General features: G+C 47.3%; 2 protein-coding genes across 2 annotated transcripts in view; one reads left to right on the plus strand and one right to left on the minus strand.

The window, feature by feature from the left end:
* Positions 1–18218, plus strand: part of LOC144179707 (isoamyl acetate-hydrolyzing esterase 1 homolog) — a 52894-nt gene that overhangs the window by 21872 nt on the left and 12804 nt on the right. The gene's annotated exons all lie outside the window — the stretch shown is intronic.
* Positions 1404–17629, minus strand: LOC144179706 (serine protease 55-like). The gene is made up of 6 exons (XM_077708151.1): positions 17623–17629; positions 17056–17129; positions 14842–14945; positions 12671–12930; positions 10056–10201; positions 1404–3796 (listed from the first exon to the last, which is right to left on the minus strand). Exons 1-6 carry the CDS (start codon positions 17627–17629, stop codon positions 3629–3631), a joined length of 759 nt encoding a protein of 252 aa, XP_077564277.1. The 3' UTR covers positions 1404–3628.

Genomic DNA, 18218 nt, shown 5'->3' on the forward strand with positions numbered 1-18218 from the left:
GCTTCAAGACAGGGAAGTCCGCATCAAGTGGTTCCCGGCGCACATGGGTGAGTGCGCAACTACGTCCAACCACAACGAGACGGCTCACTCGGAGGCGCGTGCACTTACCTTCCGCTCCCCCGAGACCGACCGTCCGTGGTGGTTCGAGAGCAAAGACCGCCTAGCAAGCTACACCGAAATCACCAAGGCTTACCGCCTAGCTCGACGGGTAATGCCACCCCCCCACCAAGGACTGAGCCGGGAGGAGGCCGTGTTGCTACGGCAGCTCCAAACCGGATCCATCCTCGCGCCGGCAACGCTGCACGTGTTACACCCAGGACTTTATTTGAGCGGTCTGTGCAAAGTGTGTAAAGTGGGTCTGGCAGACCAGTGGCACATCTTCTGGGACTGTGTCCGGTTTCCAGACGAAGCCAAGTCAAGGACTTATCCGCCGAAACTCCAAGAAGCAGTGCGCAGTAACGACAAGGACGTTCAACTTTGGGCCGTCCAGCAGGCCCGGGGTGCGCTCGAAAAACACAGACCAGGCGACCCGGCAACCCGGTGCGTTGGCGCTGTGCAAAGTAACAGCAAACCCTAGGTCGACGCCAGGCCCGCGTCGCGGCGAGTAGAAACCGTCGTTTTGCAGGCAACAATAAAGTTATACCTAACCTAACCTTGTCGTGTGTTGTTGTGTCGCGTGATGTTTTGACGCGGCCCCTATGCAGGCATAGAATGAAGTGTTTGCATCAAGGTGAAGAAATTGCAGTTATGTAGTGGCGACAATCTCTTGGTTGTACTCATCCGAGATTTGTAAGATTCTTTACAAAATATGTATTTTTCAACACCATTAGTATACCGCTTTACTTCAGCTTGCGATAGCCCTCTTGTACGAGTCCTGCTTCGTGCCGTTGCACTACGTGGTTGCACGAGAATTTTCAGGCGTTATATACATATACACGTGTACATATCTGATATGAAGTTAATCAGTCATCCAGGTATTCCAGACTGTCCAGCGCTGCGCCGTACGACAAATAACTGCAGTATTACAACTGGATTAGCTGGTAGGTACAATATCCGCCCACATGCAATGCGAAATATAGAGAAGGCCTACCTTGAAGACCGCCAGACTTAGCTACAATCATGCGTTGGGTCGTCACACTCGTACTGCTAGATTGCTGTCGTTAGAACGGATTCGTTTCCGTTATTTCAGTGCACACAGTCCCCCACCTAACACGCGCACGCGTGTTGTCAGTTTTTCAATGCGTTATCCATTCATCCATGCAAGGCAACCTTGGCGAGGCAAACGTGGCCACGCAGTGCCGTGCGCCAAACGGACACCGTGCGCCTCATTCAACCAGTTGTGGGTTTTCACGCCAGCGTTATTGATAAGCTGCAGGCTGGGTAACTGCGTAAAAGCAGGCGAGTTTGTTTGAGCCCCTGTTGTAAACTGTTGTGAACATAAAAGGGTGCAAGGTTTATTTTTAGGCATGAAACCACACTGTGGTCAAAACCCGAACACACACACAGCAAAAAATGAAACCTCAGAAACGAAAATAAGACAAATTCGCCAGTTTTGTTTTTCCCTTTTCAATCTCGATGGCAATTCCTCGACGTGATCTTAGATTTCAACATCCGCACATATAAGAAGGCAAAATATACCCCTTTCCACAATTTAGCAATCTCCCTCTGCGGTATACTCTCCCCTCGACCTCCTATACGTGTGCCTACAATCTGCATCAATGTCTATTCAAACTTACACCGTCCATTTTTCATGTGCAGTGAGCCCTCGTTCCAACAAAATCGCTTTATTCGTATTATCGCTTTATTGTAATTTTTTATCGTCCCAAGTGCAGACCAGGGAGAGCAAAGAATCTCTTAAAAAAAAGCTTTAAAGAGCTTTTAAAGAGACCATGGAGACAAAATGCAGGTTTGGTTAATTCGAAAGATTGCCTAGCTAAAAAAACACTGACACCCTTTTTAGCGCAAGCTTCACTCGCATAAGCTGCATAATGACGAAAACATGAAATAGGCATGCGACACCCTGGCTACTTTGCCGCACTGAACTCATGACGGATTATGGGTGGCTCGTGATTGGCTGAGGCCGACAAAATCCAACGCAAGATAAACTGTGATTATAGACTTGCAGAACGAGCTATTTGCCCTTAACTTTAGTGCACATTCTTTTTATATTAGTAACAATGGTGGGGCAAACAAGCCAAGTTACGAACAAACACGTGAACATGGAAGCACCGCTGCGTACTGTGGACACAATGCTGGTCATAGCTGTACAGCCGACCGGCACGTTGGGCTTGTCTGACACGACACAGGCCGATTGGCGTAAGCGACATTGTCTTACGCGACCCTGTTTGTCGAGCGTACCCAACGTTTAAAGAAACGATTAAAGAAACAGTAACAACAATCAGCCAGGTACAAATTCTGTGATAAAAAATGGCCACGTATCTGCTCCCCTCGTTGGAAATGTCGACGAATGTCGATAGTCGACTGGCCCCCTGCCAAGTAAACGCCTCCCTTCTCTTTCCCGGTCACCTCTCGTGCTGTTCCTCTCCCGTCTCGTTCCTCCCAATATGAACACGCTAGAGGTTTGCACAAGTCAGTTTAAATTTACCGCGTTCCACTGCTCTCAGTCGGGTGCCTCGACGCCAGCGCTGCCGTACGGTGGAGACGCGCGTGAATTGAGGCAACCTACTACGACGTTTATAGAACCACGTTGCCCTACTCGACGTGCGTTCCAAGCGGAACGTGGAACTTATCTAGTGGAACTTTTCGTTGCTGTTGCGGCATGACTTCTTAAATGCCGCCAGAAGCGCGGGCAACAGCAGGCGACGGTTTTCGGCAGTTGATGTAGTATTTCATTTGCTGTCGAAAAAACCAAGTATCCATAAATTTTAATAAAGGAACACTGTAAATATCACTTATGTATTCATTTTTTGCCTTATGTTTGCGTAATGTCTAGTTCTTGTTCAACAATGTTGGCAAGTATAAACATTGACACCGGACTTAGACGTTTAGATTTGGCTGTGGGTACATAAGACTATGGCACAGCTTCTGTTTCACTTTGGCCGGGTGGCTGAATTGAGTGGCAGGCAGACAGACAGAAGTTTCTGTGTTTAAGTAGACCAAGAAAGACTATCGTCTTTGAAGCAAAGCGAGTGAGGACAGCGCCCCTGTCAGTATAGTAGCGACATCTAGGGGGACGGGCGGTAGACAGGGCAACAAATTAAGTTTCACTGTTCGCTGCAGCGTTAGTCAAGACACTAACATTAGTTGTAGGGACATGCCCTGGATGCGTCATCGCTTACGTCACAAAACACAATTTAGCGGGAGAAATAAAATGTCCTAAAATGTTCAATTTCAGTGAATACAGTATCGCTTTCTGCCGGACAAGCGCTGGTGGCACTATAAAACACCAAATCTTTCCAATAAAACAAACGTATTTTGTCATAATGGCCCCTTTAACAAAAATACCTCTTATAAAGAACTCCCTTTTCTGTCCTTAGGAATTCGTTATAACGATGGTATACTTTATCTCGCCCAATAGTACTCCGAGGAAGCAGAAATTTGTCATTTTTTATCCAAGGCGCTGGCTCCTCCACAGTATCCCAGCTGGTTATGTTGGTTTAGACTTGAGTCACTTCTCATCACCACTCAGCTCGTCTTTGAGCCAGCCGATGTACTTGGTGACGTCGGTGTAAATGCCGGGAACTCCGGGGGTTCCGCAGCCAATGCCGTACGAGATGATGCCCACCAAGTACCAGCGGTTCTCGTGTAGCACCATCAGGCCGCCTCCGGAGTCGCCCTGCAACCGCAGCGCACATGTACGCCGTCAATGAGGCAGCGCTGAGCCACCGAGAAATTCAGGGCCATTCCGCCCTGTCAATGTGGATGACCAGCGGAGCTGCAGAGTCATTGTCGCGTATTTGCGACGGCCGCAATGGCTTTGTTGTCGCTATGATACCCACTGATAAGCATACTGGCAACTGCACACACATTCTTGGGTGGTGTCAAATCGATGCAGGTACATTGCCTGGTGGTTAATGTGGCCGTATCGGTGAGGAATCGGAAGTGAAATGACCCAAACACGAAACGCGTAAACCACCCACTTTTCGGCACGTAAACATCCACATTAAGAACCCTGACTGTACGACCGTAAGGGTAGTGTCATCGGAACTAACCCATGGTCCGAGAATAGTCAGAGGAAATTTAAGCGCTTCTTAAGAGTTCTGAGTGGGAAGGCATTCATGCTCAATTGAGCACCTGAGATCCTCTGCTTCCACCCCGCGTCCTCGGGGGGCTTGCTCCTCTTTCCACTTGAGACGCTTTGCTTTGCAATCCGCTTCCGTCTTACAAGTGCAGTGCAGTGTTTGTGCGCGCGAACGAGCAACTCTAGCCCACATCATGTGGGGCTGTGAAGTGCAGCAAGACGGTGCCGAGCCGGACTCACTACCGCCAGACATTGTGGACTACATCAGCTCGCCCGACTCTGCGGCGCAGCTGCTCGCCATCCAGCGGCTCGAGGACGCCCTGGCCCGGCCAGAGCGAACGGGCACCCTCCCGCGGGAGCGGACTCACCTAGTAGCCGACGTCGCGGCGCAGGCCCACCCTCGAGGTCTGCATAGCCACGAGCTAGATAGGGTGCGGAGAAGCCCTGCGTGGCCTGATCCGCACCCGCACGCCGGATATTCTCAATAAAGTCTTGTCTCTCTCTCTCTCTCTCTCTCTCTCTCTCTCTCTCTCTCTCTCTCTCTCTCTCTCTCTCTCTCTCTCTCTCTCTCTCTCTCTCTCTCTCTCTCTCTCTCTCTCTCTCTCTCTCTCTCTCTCTCTCTCTCTCTCTCTCTCTCTCTCTCTCTCTCTCTCTCTCTCTCTCTCTCTCTCTCTCTCTCCAGTGGCTTTGATCTGTCTATATGCGTGTGTGCCGCCGCTGGTTGCCCTTACTACCCGCCTGCGATGTAACGCCTCGTGCTTCAAAGACTTCTCCCCCCCAAACGCCCCCTCGGAATAACATAACAACAAACACAACTGCATTACTCGAAGAGATGCAGTAATTACGCGAAGCCATCCTACAACTCCGTCACGAAAGCGCAAGGCTAGCACAAGAAAAATCTCCCTCTCAAACAACAACTATTACAAACTACCACACCCTCAACCCAAGCTCGGGGTGCCCCACAAGAACCGCAATCCCTACCCCTTAGGCGTAAGACAACTCCCGCTGAATCAACACCTCCTTTTAACCAATCAACACATCAGCAACCCGTCACCGTCTTACAAGCTCTGAGTGCCACAATTCGCAGCGAAATGAGCAACATGCACTCCTCCCTCCGCATACCGGTATCCGACCGGACTATGGCACTACAAAAATCTATGCACGAGCTCCATAAAGAAGTCCTACAATAAATGTGCACCATAAGCCCACAGATGCAAGACAGAACGGTATACGATATAGAGTCCGCCGACATTCCCATTCCCACTGATACTGATAATGATCAAGGCCTCTAACAACCTCCCCGTATGGCAATGGAACTGACGCGGACATCGCAACAAACGAACCAACCTACAAGCAATTATCACCACGCTTCCAGCACCCCCCATCGCCATCTAATTACAAGAAACACATCGACACACCAATCTGTTAAACTATGCTGTATTTCAACCTCCTAAATTTTCACAAGTAACAACATTCATCCAAAGAAATTATACTGCCAATTAACACACGCTATCGTCCGACATTTTTTATGTTTTCACCACCATTCTCCACCGGATCCTTAGACTTCCCCAAATCCACATACTAAACATTTACAGTCCTCCAAAGATATCACTGCTAAACTTTGGAGCATTTTATCGATAGCCTATTCAAAAAACACAATACCAACCCTTACTCATTCTAGGAGATTTCAATGCTCATCATATTGCCTGGGGATATCTCCGCACAACAGACAGGCAGAATTTTCTGAGAAATTCAAAACTTACGATTTACTATTCACAATGAACCTGACCTCCCACACACGTAAGCAATAGATTACAAAAGGATTGCATCCCTATCCTCGCTCTCTCCCATCGTCTAGGCCCGGCCACATGGCAACCGACCCTCCATACCCTCTGCAGTGATCACTTCGTTGTTGAAATGAACACTATAGTCTTCGCACATCTGGACATGAGGCTCAAATACACAAAACCATAACGGACTGGGACACTTTTCGAGCATAAAGCCAACTTCTCCCACCCCTGCAAGACTGCTATGAAGCCGCCCTCGAAGAATGGGTTTGTAGTGGCGGCACCCCCATCTGCATTTGGTGCCACTATCATCATACGGATCCTTTCAAAATCATCAGCGGTGCCTGGCCAGCGTCAGCAGTTCCACGCGACGGGAGATCGAGCACGACTGCGCAGCTGGGCGGTAGCTTTTCTTCGCCGCTCTCCAGTTCCGGCCGGGCTTACGCACACTCAATAAATGTAATAAGCCACCGCTCACCGAGTCCATGGCCCCTTTTTTACAGGTTAGAAAGCCTCGTAAAGACCAAAGAACAACACAAAAAAATCATCAATCCCGACACTCTAACCCCCTAAGTGGACTGCCAAATGCTACACCTATATGGGAAGCTTACACCAGTATTCAATAGCTATGGCAGAACTATAAGCACCGCAAACTTCGAAAAAGACTTCAAGACCTTCGCCAACAAATCACCGAGCATGCCAACTATCTGGCCCATACTAACTGGAGGCACATATGCGACAAACTCAAAGGCTAGTTGTCTATGCGTCACACCCGGGCCATTCTACGCCACCTAATCGACCCGAACAGGTCCCGCATGTACAACAGTCGCATTACACAGTTTTGCTTGAACGTTCAATGTGCAAACTACACGAAGACGAAGAAAGAGGACGAGACAATGCATTGTCTCGTTGTCTCGTTCTCTTCCTTCGTCTTCGTGTAGTGTGCGCATTGAACGTTCAAGTATATATACCAACTCGCCCAAACCTATACCTTGTTAAGCATTACACAGCTCATGCATAATAATATATCCCAGGAAAACATCACCCGAAACCTCAAGAGAACATACATACCCCCAGCTCCTCCTATTCCTCACAATCCTCCGCATACACAGGCTCCCCTAACTCGATCCCGGATGCCGCCATAACTCGAGCGAAAGTTCAAGCTGCACTGCTCAAGCTTCGCCGACACACATCCCCGGGTCCCGATCGTATAACCAATAAAATACGACACCTTGACGACTCCTCACTCGATCATCTCACTGAAATATTCAGCTGTCACTGGTAATCAGGCACGCTCCCCACAAAATGGAAGCATTCAGACATAACGTTTATACCTAAGCCTGACAAAGCCCTGGACATTCCCAACTTACGACCGATGTCCCTTACTTCATGCCTCGGAAAACTTCTTAAGCACATCATCCACACACGTATCACTCTCCATCTTGACACTCACTCCCACTTTACACCTGGCGTGGTTGGTTTCAGACTGGGCCTAATTCAAATTCATACAGAACCCGCCGGGAAAAGAGAGCACCGCCATTCTAGCGCTAGATCTGCACAAAGCCTTCGATCCCGTACAACATGAGGCCATCTTACATACCATCAACACACCCAACCTTGGTAGCAACATATTCACCTATATCCCGAACTTCCTCAGAAGTCCCACCGCCTCTCTCCGTCTAGGCACAATTACGTCATATTCGTTCACAATGCCCAACCGCAGAATTCCACAAGGAGCCGGTCTCTCTCCGCTACTTTTCAACTTATCCCTTCTTTCCTTTGCACACGCTCTCAACAACATTTCCTCGCTTAGAAACATCATCTATACAGATGACGTCACACCCTGGGTCCCACGGGGTAGCGACGCACTCATAGAGAACACACTCTTATAAGGGGCTGCTACAGTCTCACAATTAGTGCAACGCGCTGGTCACACCTGTTCCACTTATAAATCCCAGCTTGAGGCGAGGTGGGGTGACGTGAGGTACCTTTTATTTCATTTTGTCATTTGTACATCGCATGTCCGACGGTAAAAGCTGCATAGAAGCAGCTTGACAAGCCCGTCAGCCCAATTCAAACGCCAAGCAGAAGACGGCAATATGCACGCTGTACAGCTCCTACAGCAATCAACACAAAACACACTAAGGTATCGCAATTCTATTGCAGTAACAAAAATATGCAAAGGGAAAAAATATATGCACGCGAACAGCTAAACAAAGAAACGATATTGCATTCTAAAAATGTGAGAACGCTACACGAAACAGATGTTTTTGCTGAAAAGAAAAACGACAACGCACATACTGAAGACAACTTTTCTATATACAAAATACAAATACTGTGAGTCTACAAAGATGCACTGGTAAACAAAAAGGGATAATAAAAGAGTATACATACTGCATACAACAGAAACAAGCTACTCATACTCCCCCCCCCCCCCCCCCCACGAGACCGCACGTCCCCTAACACTCCCATACGCATCCAAGTTCATGGCCAACTCGCCCCCAAAACTCAACAGCTGCGCGTCTTGGGCCTACCCATAGACGCCAAACGCATAAACCCACGCCATTAACCTGCTTCGCACACGCACACTGTACACACTGTACTTCGCCTCTTAAAACGCATATTCACACGCAGAAATGGCCTCACGGAACTCGAACGCCTACGGCTTTTACAGATTTTTCTTGTCAGTCGGTTTTGCTACCACCTCCCATGCTTCACACCACAGTCCTTTAATGCTTTTCAAAAAGCATTGAAGGACTCTCATCACACTCACCAACACAGAAACGCAGTCGTTGGACGCCCTGCTCCGCAGAGCATACACGTCAGCCCAACACCTCTCCACACACACACGCCCTCCCAACGACTCGGCTCCCTAGGCTCCCACAACACGATCTCACAACTTATCGAAACGCACAGCACCTCACAATACATGCGCCTCTCTCAATCACCTACAGACGACACATCATCCACAATATAAACATGCACCCCTCTATTTCTATTGCCTAGCCATAAAAAAAAGTTGCTTCCGTGCTTCTGCAACCATACGACATTGCGCTAAATCAACCTTCAACGCTATAAACGCTATTCATTCTCGTGCTTGCAGTTTATTTTCTAAGTGACACCGGCTTCCGTAGTGAAGTGATTCTTTTCCCTCGTCTTTGTTTTCACGCCAGTACAACGGAGCAAGCGGCCTGTAAAGGGTGCACCTCTGCACACAGGATCTTCTTGCGGGGAAGCAACCTTTGGTATAAAGAGTACTATTATGAGCAATATGAAAGGGAACACAGGAACGCGTAGAAAACACCCTCAGGCCCAGCTATGAGTGATACGCAGCGGCCGCCGTCGGAAACAAAGGGGAAAGGGGGACGCTGTTCTAACAACTGTCCCCATTCCCGCCGTGCGTCGTATCGGCTGTCCGACGATGCCATATTATCGGCGAAATGACGTAGGCTGCTGCTTTGTAGAAATGCCAGCGCGGTGGGAGTGCCAACCGTTAGTGGAAGAGCGCCCTCCTTTCCCCCTTTGGTTTTCACAGTGCCATCCGCGTATCGCTCCGAGTATGTTTCGAGGCTGTTTGCCACGCGTTCCTGTGTTCCCTTTCATATTGCTCATAATAGTACGTTATAGTTAGGGTTGTTCGTTTTCAGGTTTTATATTTTAACACGAAACTGTTTTTTGCCGGTGTACACCAAGATTTCGCTGACGCCATACCCGTCGCGGAAATGACGCCATGCCGAAGCGACCAGCCAGCAGGACGTCGCTCGCCAAGCACACCCACAAGACTGCCGCCTGCCCGCAAATCATGCTCAGCTGCAGATTTTGCTGCACATTTCGCTCTCGTGTTTTACCCATTCCTATGACTGAGAAATCAACCACAGTTTTTTAGCTTAGCTGCTGAACCCACTGGGCTCCGGTTCCTATGGCTAGCAGTCTTTCTTTTTTTATGCGACATATTCCCCCATGGTTTGCTCATCCTTCGGAAAGCAATATATATTTCTTGCAGTGGCTCATAGTTTGTGAACATTTTTATGGGCCTGGTGTGAAGCGTGTGTGCTGTTAGAGTATACCTGGCAGGCGTCATAGCTGTACCGGTAGGCGCAGAACATCGTCTCTGGACTGTAGAAGTATCCTTCCATCTTGGCCTCGCAGAATTCTCGTGACATGATCTTCTGCGTCACGAACATCAGGAACGGGTTTCGGCGCTGCTTTCCCGCTGCGATTATAACCGGAAAGTGCGAGTTACCTTTGGGGCCAGTGCTTCCCGCCGTTAAACATTCTTCTAGTTTTTATTTAATTAGCGATTATTAGTGAGCACCTACCCCAAGGCCGCTTTTTGCGTCATTGAGGAGTTAGACACCTCAGCGCAAAGACGCTATACGCTCTAAAATTGTTTTATGGTTTTTTTCTGCTAGTGGTTACATGCAGTAGACACATCATAAAAATGGTAATAGTAATATTTTCGCGGTCTTTTAGAGTTCGTCTTATCTAGTTTATTGTTTATGTGCATGTATGTTCATAAACACACGCACACACACACACATACACACACATGAACCTGAACCGAACTGAACCGAAAACCGGAACTGAACCGGTATTTTTTGCCGGAACCGAACCCGAATACGAACCGTTATTTTTGAGCACGCTGAATCCGAACCGGAACTGAACCGAAAAAAAGAAATAACGGTTACCGGTTCATGCCGAAACGGTTCGACCCTCCGTTGTTGATATTGCGCAGTCAATGCAATTCAGGCCTTTTTTTTATCTTTCACGTACCATCAACTTCGTACCCGCTCGCGCACTTTCCCCTCCAGACAATTGAGCACTATCACGCTCTATGTAACAACAGGGAAAATAAATGAGCACCAATGTAGCAACGGTCTGTTGCTGCTGGAAGCGCGAGCGTAGTGTAAGCTGACCAAACGAAATGTCATTCTCGGCGGCTTGCGGGGGATATAAAACAACTTTGCCCTTCCCTAGCTGCGACTTTGTTGGAGAAATCAGGCAGCAGGAGTGCTCCACTGCACAAAAGCGAAAGCCCACACCCAATGTGCGCAAACTTTTTTGCAATTCATAATATGTTTAAAAGGTCCGACACCTGCAAAGTGTTAATACTTGACAAGTGTGACCGCAGGAGCTGCTAAGTGGCTAAGCCGTTTGCTGCTGACCACAAGTTGCCTTGATCTCCCTTCCCCACGACCGTTTTTCTGAAGTAGATGGAAATCGAGAACGTCCGTGTATCGAGATTTTAATCAACGTTTAATATCGCCAGCTGGTTAAAATAAGTCTACCTGCCTGCAACATAAGCTGCGCCTCAGAGCAGAGATATAGCACGGGAATCAAATGCCCTAGCTTTTTAAAAAAGTGTTCACAAGGAAAACAACAAAAAAGAAAAGGTAAATCACGTTGTTTTAAAATATTACGCAAAAAGTAAGTAAAACCGAATAAGTAAAAAAAAGCACCATAACGTGGTTATTGCTCTATACTTCTTTGCCCTGCTTTTCACAACCAAACGTGTCATCAATGCGAAGGAAGTGAGTTCCATGGTCACTTTTTGAGGACAGTACAGTGGACAAGTTCTGTTTTTTACAGATACAAATAACAACAGATATGTCAGGAAAAAATGTTAAGGTGCGCACTTCATTCCTTGGCAAGAAACTGCAGCCCTCGACCTTGTCTTAAAAGCAGAAACAGTAATAAAGCAGATGACACGTGCAGAAAGGCAGGCCGGTACCTCACACTGTCTCATTCGCCCAGCGATCAACTTTTCTGCTTGTTCTGCAGTTTTGCCTCTTTCAGATCTGCTTTTTTTTTTTCGAAGGTACACTTGTACTGACTTCCCCAACTCGCTACATTAGTTCTACTGCTACTCGTTCCGGAGGGGAGTACTACTGTGGACGAATTAAAGAGCGTCTACCCAGAAAAGTCCCATCTCATGCTCCGCGTGTCAAATTTCCCTTTCATTTTGTAACAGCATAATCTCTTATAAGATTCCGCAATGTAGCACACGGAACGATGGCCGGGGGTCAGGCGGTACGATGGCATACTGATTGTAATGCACGCATCCGGTATAGCTATCGCAAGAGGAATTGCAGTGGTCAGAGCAATAATGCACTGACTGAGCGCTAACTGAAGCTTACTTTTAACAAAAGTGTGGCTAACACGTTCGATAAGGTGACAATTAACAAATTATTCAGGGTGACCAAATATTCTAATTCATTGGTAGTATTGAAGGGCCTGTTGTAGGATCATTCTGGTTTGTTACAAATATAAAAAATGTGCGCCATTGGTATTAAGCGCTAGTATTTGAACGCGCCAGTACACAGGCCTAAATTTAAGGCTTCAAGGTTAGCGTAATGGGCGATTCCATAGCGATGATTGCGATTTCAACAAAAAAGGAAAGGGAAGAAAATATATCCCACCGTCATATCTCTTGGCGGTGGCATTATGAATATTCGCTAGGACAACATACAGTCTGTGCGAGAAAGTAGGTGGTAAATCGTCGCCACTTCATCGGTTTTTCTAATATCTCGTAATTGTTTTAAGTTTGCCTAGAAATTGCGCCACTGCACTTGGGGAACAGCAGCATTTTCCATTTTTGTTTGCATTTTGATTCGACAAGCACCCGAAGAACAAACAGGTCACGCCGAAATCATGCGCCGGGCTGTTCAAGCAAACTACTCACTGTCGGCCGTGTATCCCCAGCCGGCCACGATGCCGGTGTACGTGGGCAGCGGGGGGAAGTCGTGGTCGGGCAGGCAAACGGGCTGCACGTTCTCCGAGAAGGCCAGGTCCCGCGACAGCTCGATCAGCGCGATGTCGTTCTTGAGCGTCCTATCGTAGTAGTCCGGGTGCAAGGTAGTGCGGGTCACGGACACGCGCCTCGCCAGCGCTAGAGTCGCGTGGCCGTACAGCACCGTCAGCTTGGGTGCCCTCTTGCCCTGGCTGCCCCGCGAAGGCACAAGAAGCACGACACGCTTTGTCCATGACCCCACGCACGTCAGTAACAACAAAAAACTGTAAGGTAGGCTAGAAAGAAGCGGTCGAAACAGCGCCAGGCACGTGGTGCGTAGCCAGTGGCTAGGCCCCCGCTACAGTGTAGTAGAAGGTACGGGTGTGTCGTGCGGGGGGAAAACCAAAGAGCGCGGGTCTCTTTTGCGATGAAAAAAGTCTATGGAGCGCAGGCGTTCTCCAGAGAACTCCTCTTGCAGCCAGCGCCACCTATAAGTATTTAAATCAAACTAAACAGTTATTTGACGGGTGGGATAAAATTTCATTTCATGAAACAAAGAAATAAGAATATTTAGCGCAATAGATCAGGATTAATTTAACAAACAAAACTTATGAAAACAACTGATAAGGAGCGGCCGCCAGGGGCGCTGCTTACAACAGGAGTTCCTCAGCAGAAATTTTCATCACAATATGGGCCCCCCTAATAGGTTCCGAACGACACACCTCTGTCTTCTAGTACGCTGTACCCCCGCTAACAGATCGCCTGGCGCAGTTTCAGACTAAAAACTCAAAGCTAACCAAGCAATGTTCGATGGCGCCAATGATGAAACAGCCTACATGTTCCTGTTCGTGCGTGCCTAACCGGCACGGCTCAGTGCGAGATGTGGCCCCGAGGAGCTTCGCGTATCTGACGGATCAAGAGGCCAGCCAGAACATCGGAGGACTCTGCACGGTCATTGGCTAAAATTTGTTGACCGTGGCTGTGAGTGCTGATGCAAATCTCCAAAAGCTAACTTCAAGCCTCAGCCGGAAGCTATGATCATCATCGTCGTCGTCGTCGTCGTCATCATCATCATCATCATATCTACGCCCATTGCAGGGCAAAGACCTCTCCTATGAATCTCCAATTATCCCGGTCCTGTGCAAACTGCGACCAATTTATCCCTGCAAACTTCTTAATCTCATCTGCCCACCTAACTTTCTGCCGCTCCCCGCCATGCTTGCCTTCCCTAGGGATCCACTGTGTTACCATTAATGACCAACGGTTATCTTGCCTCTGCACTGCATGCCCTGCCCGCGTCCATTTCTTCTTAATTTCTATTAATATGTCCTTAACACGTGTTTGTTCCCTGACCCACACCGCTTTCTTCTTGTCCCTTAACGTTACACCTATCATCTTCCGTTCCATTGCTCGCTGAGTCATCCTCAATTTAAGTTTAATCCTCTTAGTGAGCCCCCAAGTTTCTATATCGCAATTCTATATCTATATCGGAAGCTATATTGCTACAGAAAGCGCGGGAACCAGTTAACTTGTGAGTTGAAGTGGTGGTGCTGCCGGTAAAGATGTCACATCCAGTTCTGAGGACGTCAGCCCCCGTACACTATTTCAATGCAGTGAAGCAGCAGTGCGTGCGAAATAATGGATTCTGTCAGGGAAGATATTTGGAACCAGAAGCTTCCACTGCAACAGTTATAATTATTTTTTAACTATTTAATAAAACAGGATCCTGCTTCACCTAACATTCATGAATTGCGTGTAGGACAGTTTAAAAACTTTCTTCTCCACGTTTATAAAAAAATCGTAGTGCAACAGATTAATTCGAAGCAGTAGGTGAGTGGAAACAGAATGTGTGCGAAGTGATTAGTATAAACTTTTATTGTCCCCAAGTGGGTGAGGAGCATAAAACTCTTCTAGAACGTAATTTGCGGAAGTTCTCTTCCAGGTTCGTTCGGTTAGCTTTCATATCTTTCATCCTCAGTGCTATCATTGCTGTTTTTTTTTCTGGCGATTAGGGTGAAGGTATCGGGAGGGTACTAGATCCCATGGATGGACGGCATCAGTTTTACTCATCCCTCATTAAGCGCATCTTGATCTAACTACAGGGACGCAATCGGTATACTCACAGAAACAAGCAGTGTCCAGCCGTGATGACATGCTTATGGGACACCAATGCACCGCCGCAGATGCCTGTAAGCTTCACGCGGTCGTCTCTGGCTTGCACTAGCACCTGCCAACCACATAATGAGGTGCGGATAATTCGTTTTATTGCCATTTAGAGTGTGCGCAATGCAAAATTTTCGCTAAAACTTCCACAAATTTTCTCTAGCCACCTCCTTTATCGCAAAATACTGCAAAACGAAATATTTGTTTCTGCACTGAACGTTTTGTTAGTTACACATTATTCAGCTCCGCAAAGTCACACAGCGGGTCATTATTTTGTAATACTATAATATTTTCATATGCTGCACCGCTATGAACGCGAATAACCTGTAAATGAATTTGTAACGGTGTGTGACCATGGCGATGATGATTGTTATGACGACAATAATTTTTCTACTGGCGGAGGTACACCAAACTGGAGCACATATCTGTTTTTTTTTTCTTAAATACAAACGTGCACTGCTAGGATACATCCTGATATATTGTGGTACTTGGTATTCGCGAAGCTCCAGAAGATACTGCTGGGGAAGATCTGCGGCATAACATTACCTATGGAGTTTTTAAAGAAAGATTAGGGGTTTGTTACTCTTCCCTGCGTGTACTCATCGACTAGGACGCACTTTAACAAATCTACCCGCCGCGGTGGCTCAGTGGCTACGGCGTTGTGCTGCTGAGCACGAGGACGGGGACTCGATTCCCGGCCACAACGGTCGCTTTTCTGATGGAGGCGAAATGCAAAAACGCCGTGTGTACGAGATTTCGGCGCGCGTTAAAGATCCCCAGGTGGTCAAAATTAATCCGGAGCCCTCCACTACGGCGCGCCTCATCGCCTGCGTTGCGTCGGCGCGTTAAACCCTACAATCAATCCACTTCAACAAATCCCCATCTAATACTGCATTTTCAGGGGTACTTGATCTCCATAACTGATCATTTATCGTAACTGATAACTGATAATCTAAGACTATTTTCTCATGATCCCCGCCTGCCCCCCTCCACTGATGGTAGACAATCGAATTTTTGCTCTTCATAATTGCATAAAATGTATCCTAAAAGTATCTGCGTATTTGTAAAGTGTGGGAAAGCACGTAAGTATGTGATTGTAAGTACGTAAAAAGGGTAACATGAACCAACCATTTTTTTAGCCACTAAGCACGAGAAGATTGAGAAGCCGTCTGGAACTCTCTTTACAGGCGGTTTTCGGAGAAGCAAATGCATTAACCCAGTTTTTTTCCTGCACTATTTCAGAGCGAATGCAACTTGCTCCCTGAACGGGTTTCTTTAATAGATCTCTTGAAAATCACCTGCTTCGTTAACCGTATTTTTAATGATGTTGGCACTGGGGTTTTGACACCATCCCTTCGTTGCTTTAGCGCGGTTTATTGCCGCAGAAAAATACATGTTGGAAAGCGAACAAAGAATAGGCAGCATATCTTGACGAGAGCGAGCGTCAAATCAGTGCGGTTTTCGTAATTACCTTGAATAGAACCGACTGCTCTTTTTAAATCAATCTCAGATGACGGCAGTTCCCGCTCCCACATGTAAAGAAAAGCCAGAGTCGCCGGTGCCAGACTAGATGTTAATTTATTTTTGCTAGTTTATTCTTACTGCTAGATTATATTTGCTAGTTTATTCTTGCTGCTGCCCTTCCCCGCTGGCTCATAATGTCGCATGCAAGACTGCACCACGTGTATTGGTAATGTGACTCTCCTGCTTGGACAATGTTATCCAGATTGCAGTGTCTTAAAATAAATAAGAAATCAAATAAAGCTAACGTTACAACAGTCGCCAGAAGTTCTTGCTTCGACAGTTGGGCATTTTTTGGCTGTACGGGCTACCGCCAAATAACTGTGATGGCTGTGATGATGAAGAATTCAACCCGAATCACGTACTGTGCAAACCACTGTGGCTTTGTGTCGCGACAACTCTAGGGCAACGGTCGGTGACCGATTTAGCGGGCCGGGAATAGATGTTGGAGGGCACGCGTCGGCGAGTCCCGAACGCCCGAACTAAGAAATAGCGCTGCGATGTATACAGTACGTGCCATTCCCCCTTTTAGACGTCTGCTAAAATCCCCCCCCCCCCTCAAATCGATTTTTACCCCCAGTTCCGCTTCCTACGATATGCCAGTCTGTTCCACTGGCTAGACACATGGGACCCTAGGAGCCGCTGATACTTACAATCCATGGGTACCGGTGTATGGGGACTCGAAGTCCATTGATAATTCTGGGCTGAGGTGTAGTACCGCCGCAGGCTGCGAAGCGAAGGAAAACGTCCTCTATTAATAGTAAAAATTGCTGTTGGGCTACTCGGTTCACGGTACTCATAAAATATGTTAGCGCTGAACAAGCAGCTGTACACGCGAGTGATCAACAGTATTGGCGCTTAAAGAAACCCCGCAACACTTTTTTTCAACATTTGTTCGAAATCTGAAATGCTTGCAGAACGTAGTCAACCAACACATCCAAAACTTATACTATGGAATGAACGCTTTTCGATAGCAACTTTAAAAATAAAGCCACAAAAACAAAGCAGAAGAAACGGAAGGCGTATGTGGTGCGACGAGCAAATCACGCACTGCTGCTCCGTGCTGGCGCTTGTGCAGTGCTTCCAGACGTGAAGGGAAGAGTGACAGCGTTTATCGAAAGTGTTGCAGGGTCCCTTTAAGTTATCGTCCCTCGTGTGGACTCTATGTGCAGCGCTAATATAATGCTTCGAAATTATAAAGTTTCCGATGTGACCGATACGCAGCATGAATTGAGCTCTGTGGAGGAGGAGCGTACTTACGGAGTTTGTCCCAAATAACACCTGTAGCCGCTGAAACAACCGCCTGCGGGGAGGTAAGAGATCTACGATACGCCCGACTCTTTTTTTTGTACATACAACATAGCTCTCTAAAAGCAAGAAACGCCGACATTCAACACCTACCTGCGAGACCATTTACGCACCATGCACTTACCTTCAACTTCTTGCGTTACCTTAACACTCCGCTCAAACGGGGTAGTTAATACGATTTTAGTTAAACAAGTTAGCTGTAAAATTCATTTATAAGCAAAATACAAGATATGAGGCATAACTAAAATAATACATTTTACTACGTTATGGGCAAAGGTCGTTCTCCTGTTCTTTTTTTGCGGCCAAGCCTTGAGGACGTGCTCTAATGGTCGCTTGCGGCTATTGCCCGTTCATTAATTGTCGTTGTTTTGGTGCGAACGACTGGCCCTGTTTTCTTCTCGGCATGTAGATAATATTTAAAAAAAGAAACATCAGAAAACCCAGTTATGTAGCTACCAGTTTCCCGGCAGTACTTCTGAAGAGGAGCACATACGAAGTTGTATCTCGA

Source organism: Haemaphysalis longicornis, unplaced genomic scaffold (genome assembly GCF_048455015.1).
Source record: "Haemaphysalis longicornis isolate Haplotype H1 unplaced genomic scaffold, Haemaphysalis longicornis Haplotype H1 scaffold_4, whole genome shotgun sequence".
Lineage (NCBI taxonomy): Eukaryota > Metazoa > Arthropoda > Arachnida > Ixodida > Ixodidae > Haemaphysalis > Haemaphysalis longicornis.

Coding starts and splice junctions, on each gene's coding strand:
- LOC144179706 (XM_077708151.1), bottom strand. Junction 12,931..14,841: donor GCTGGACACTGCTTGTTTCT/GTGAGTATACCG, acceptor TTCGCGGGGCAG/CCAGGGCAAGAGGGCACCCA. Junction 3,797..10,055: donor ACAGCTATGACGCCTGCCAG/GTATACTCTAAC, acceptor CTGCGGTTGCAG/GGCGACTCCGGAGGCGGCCT.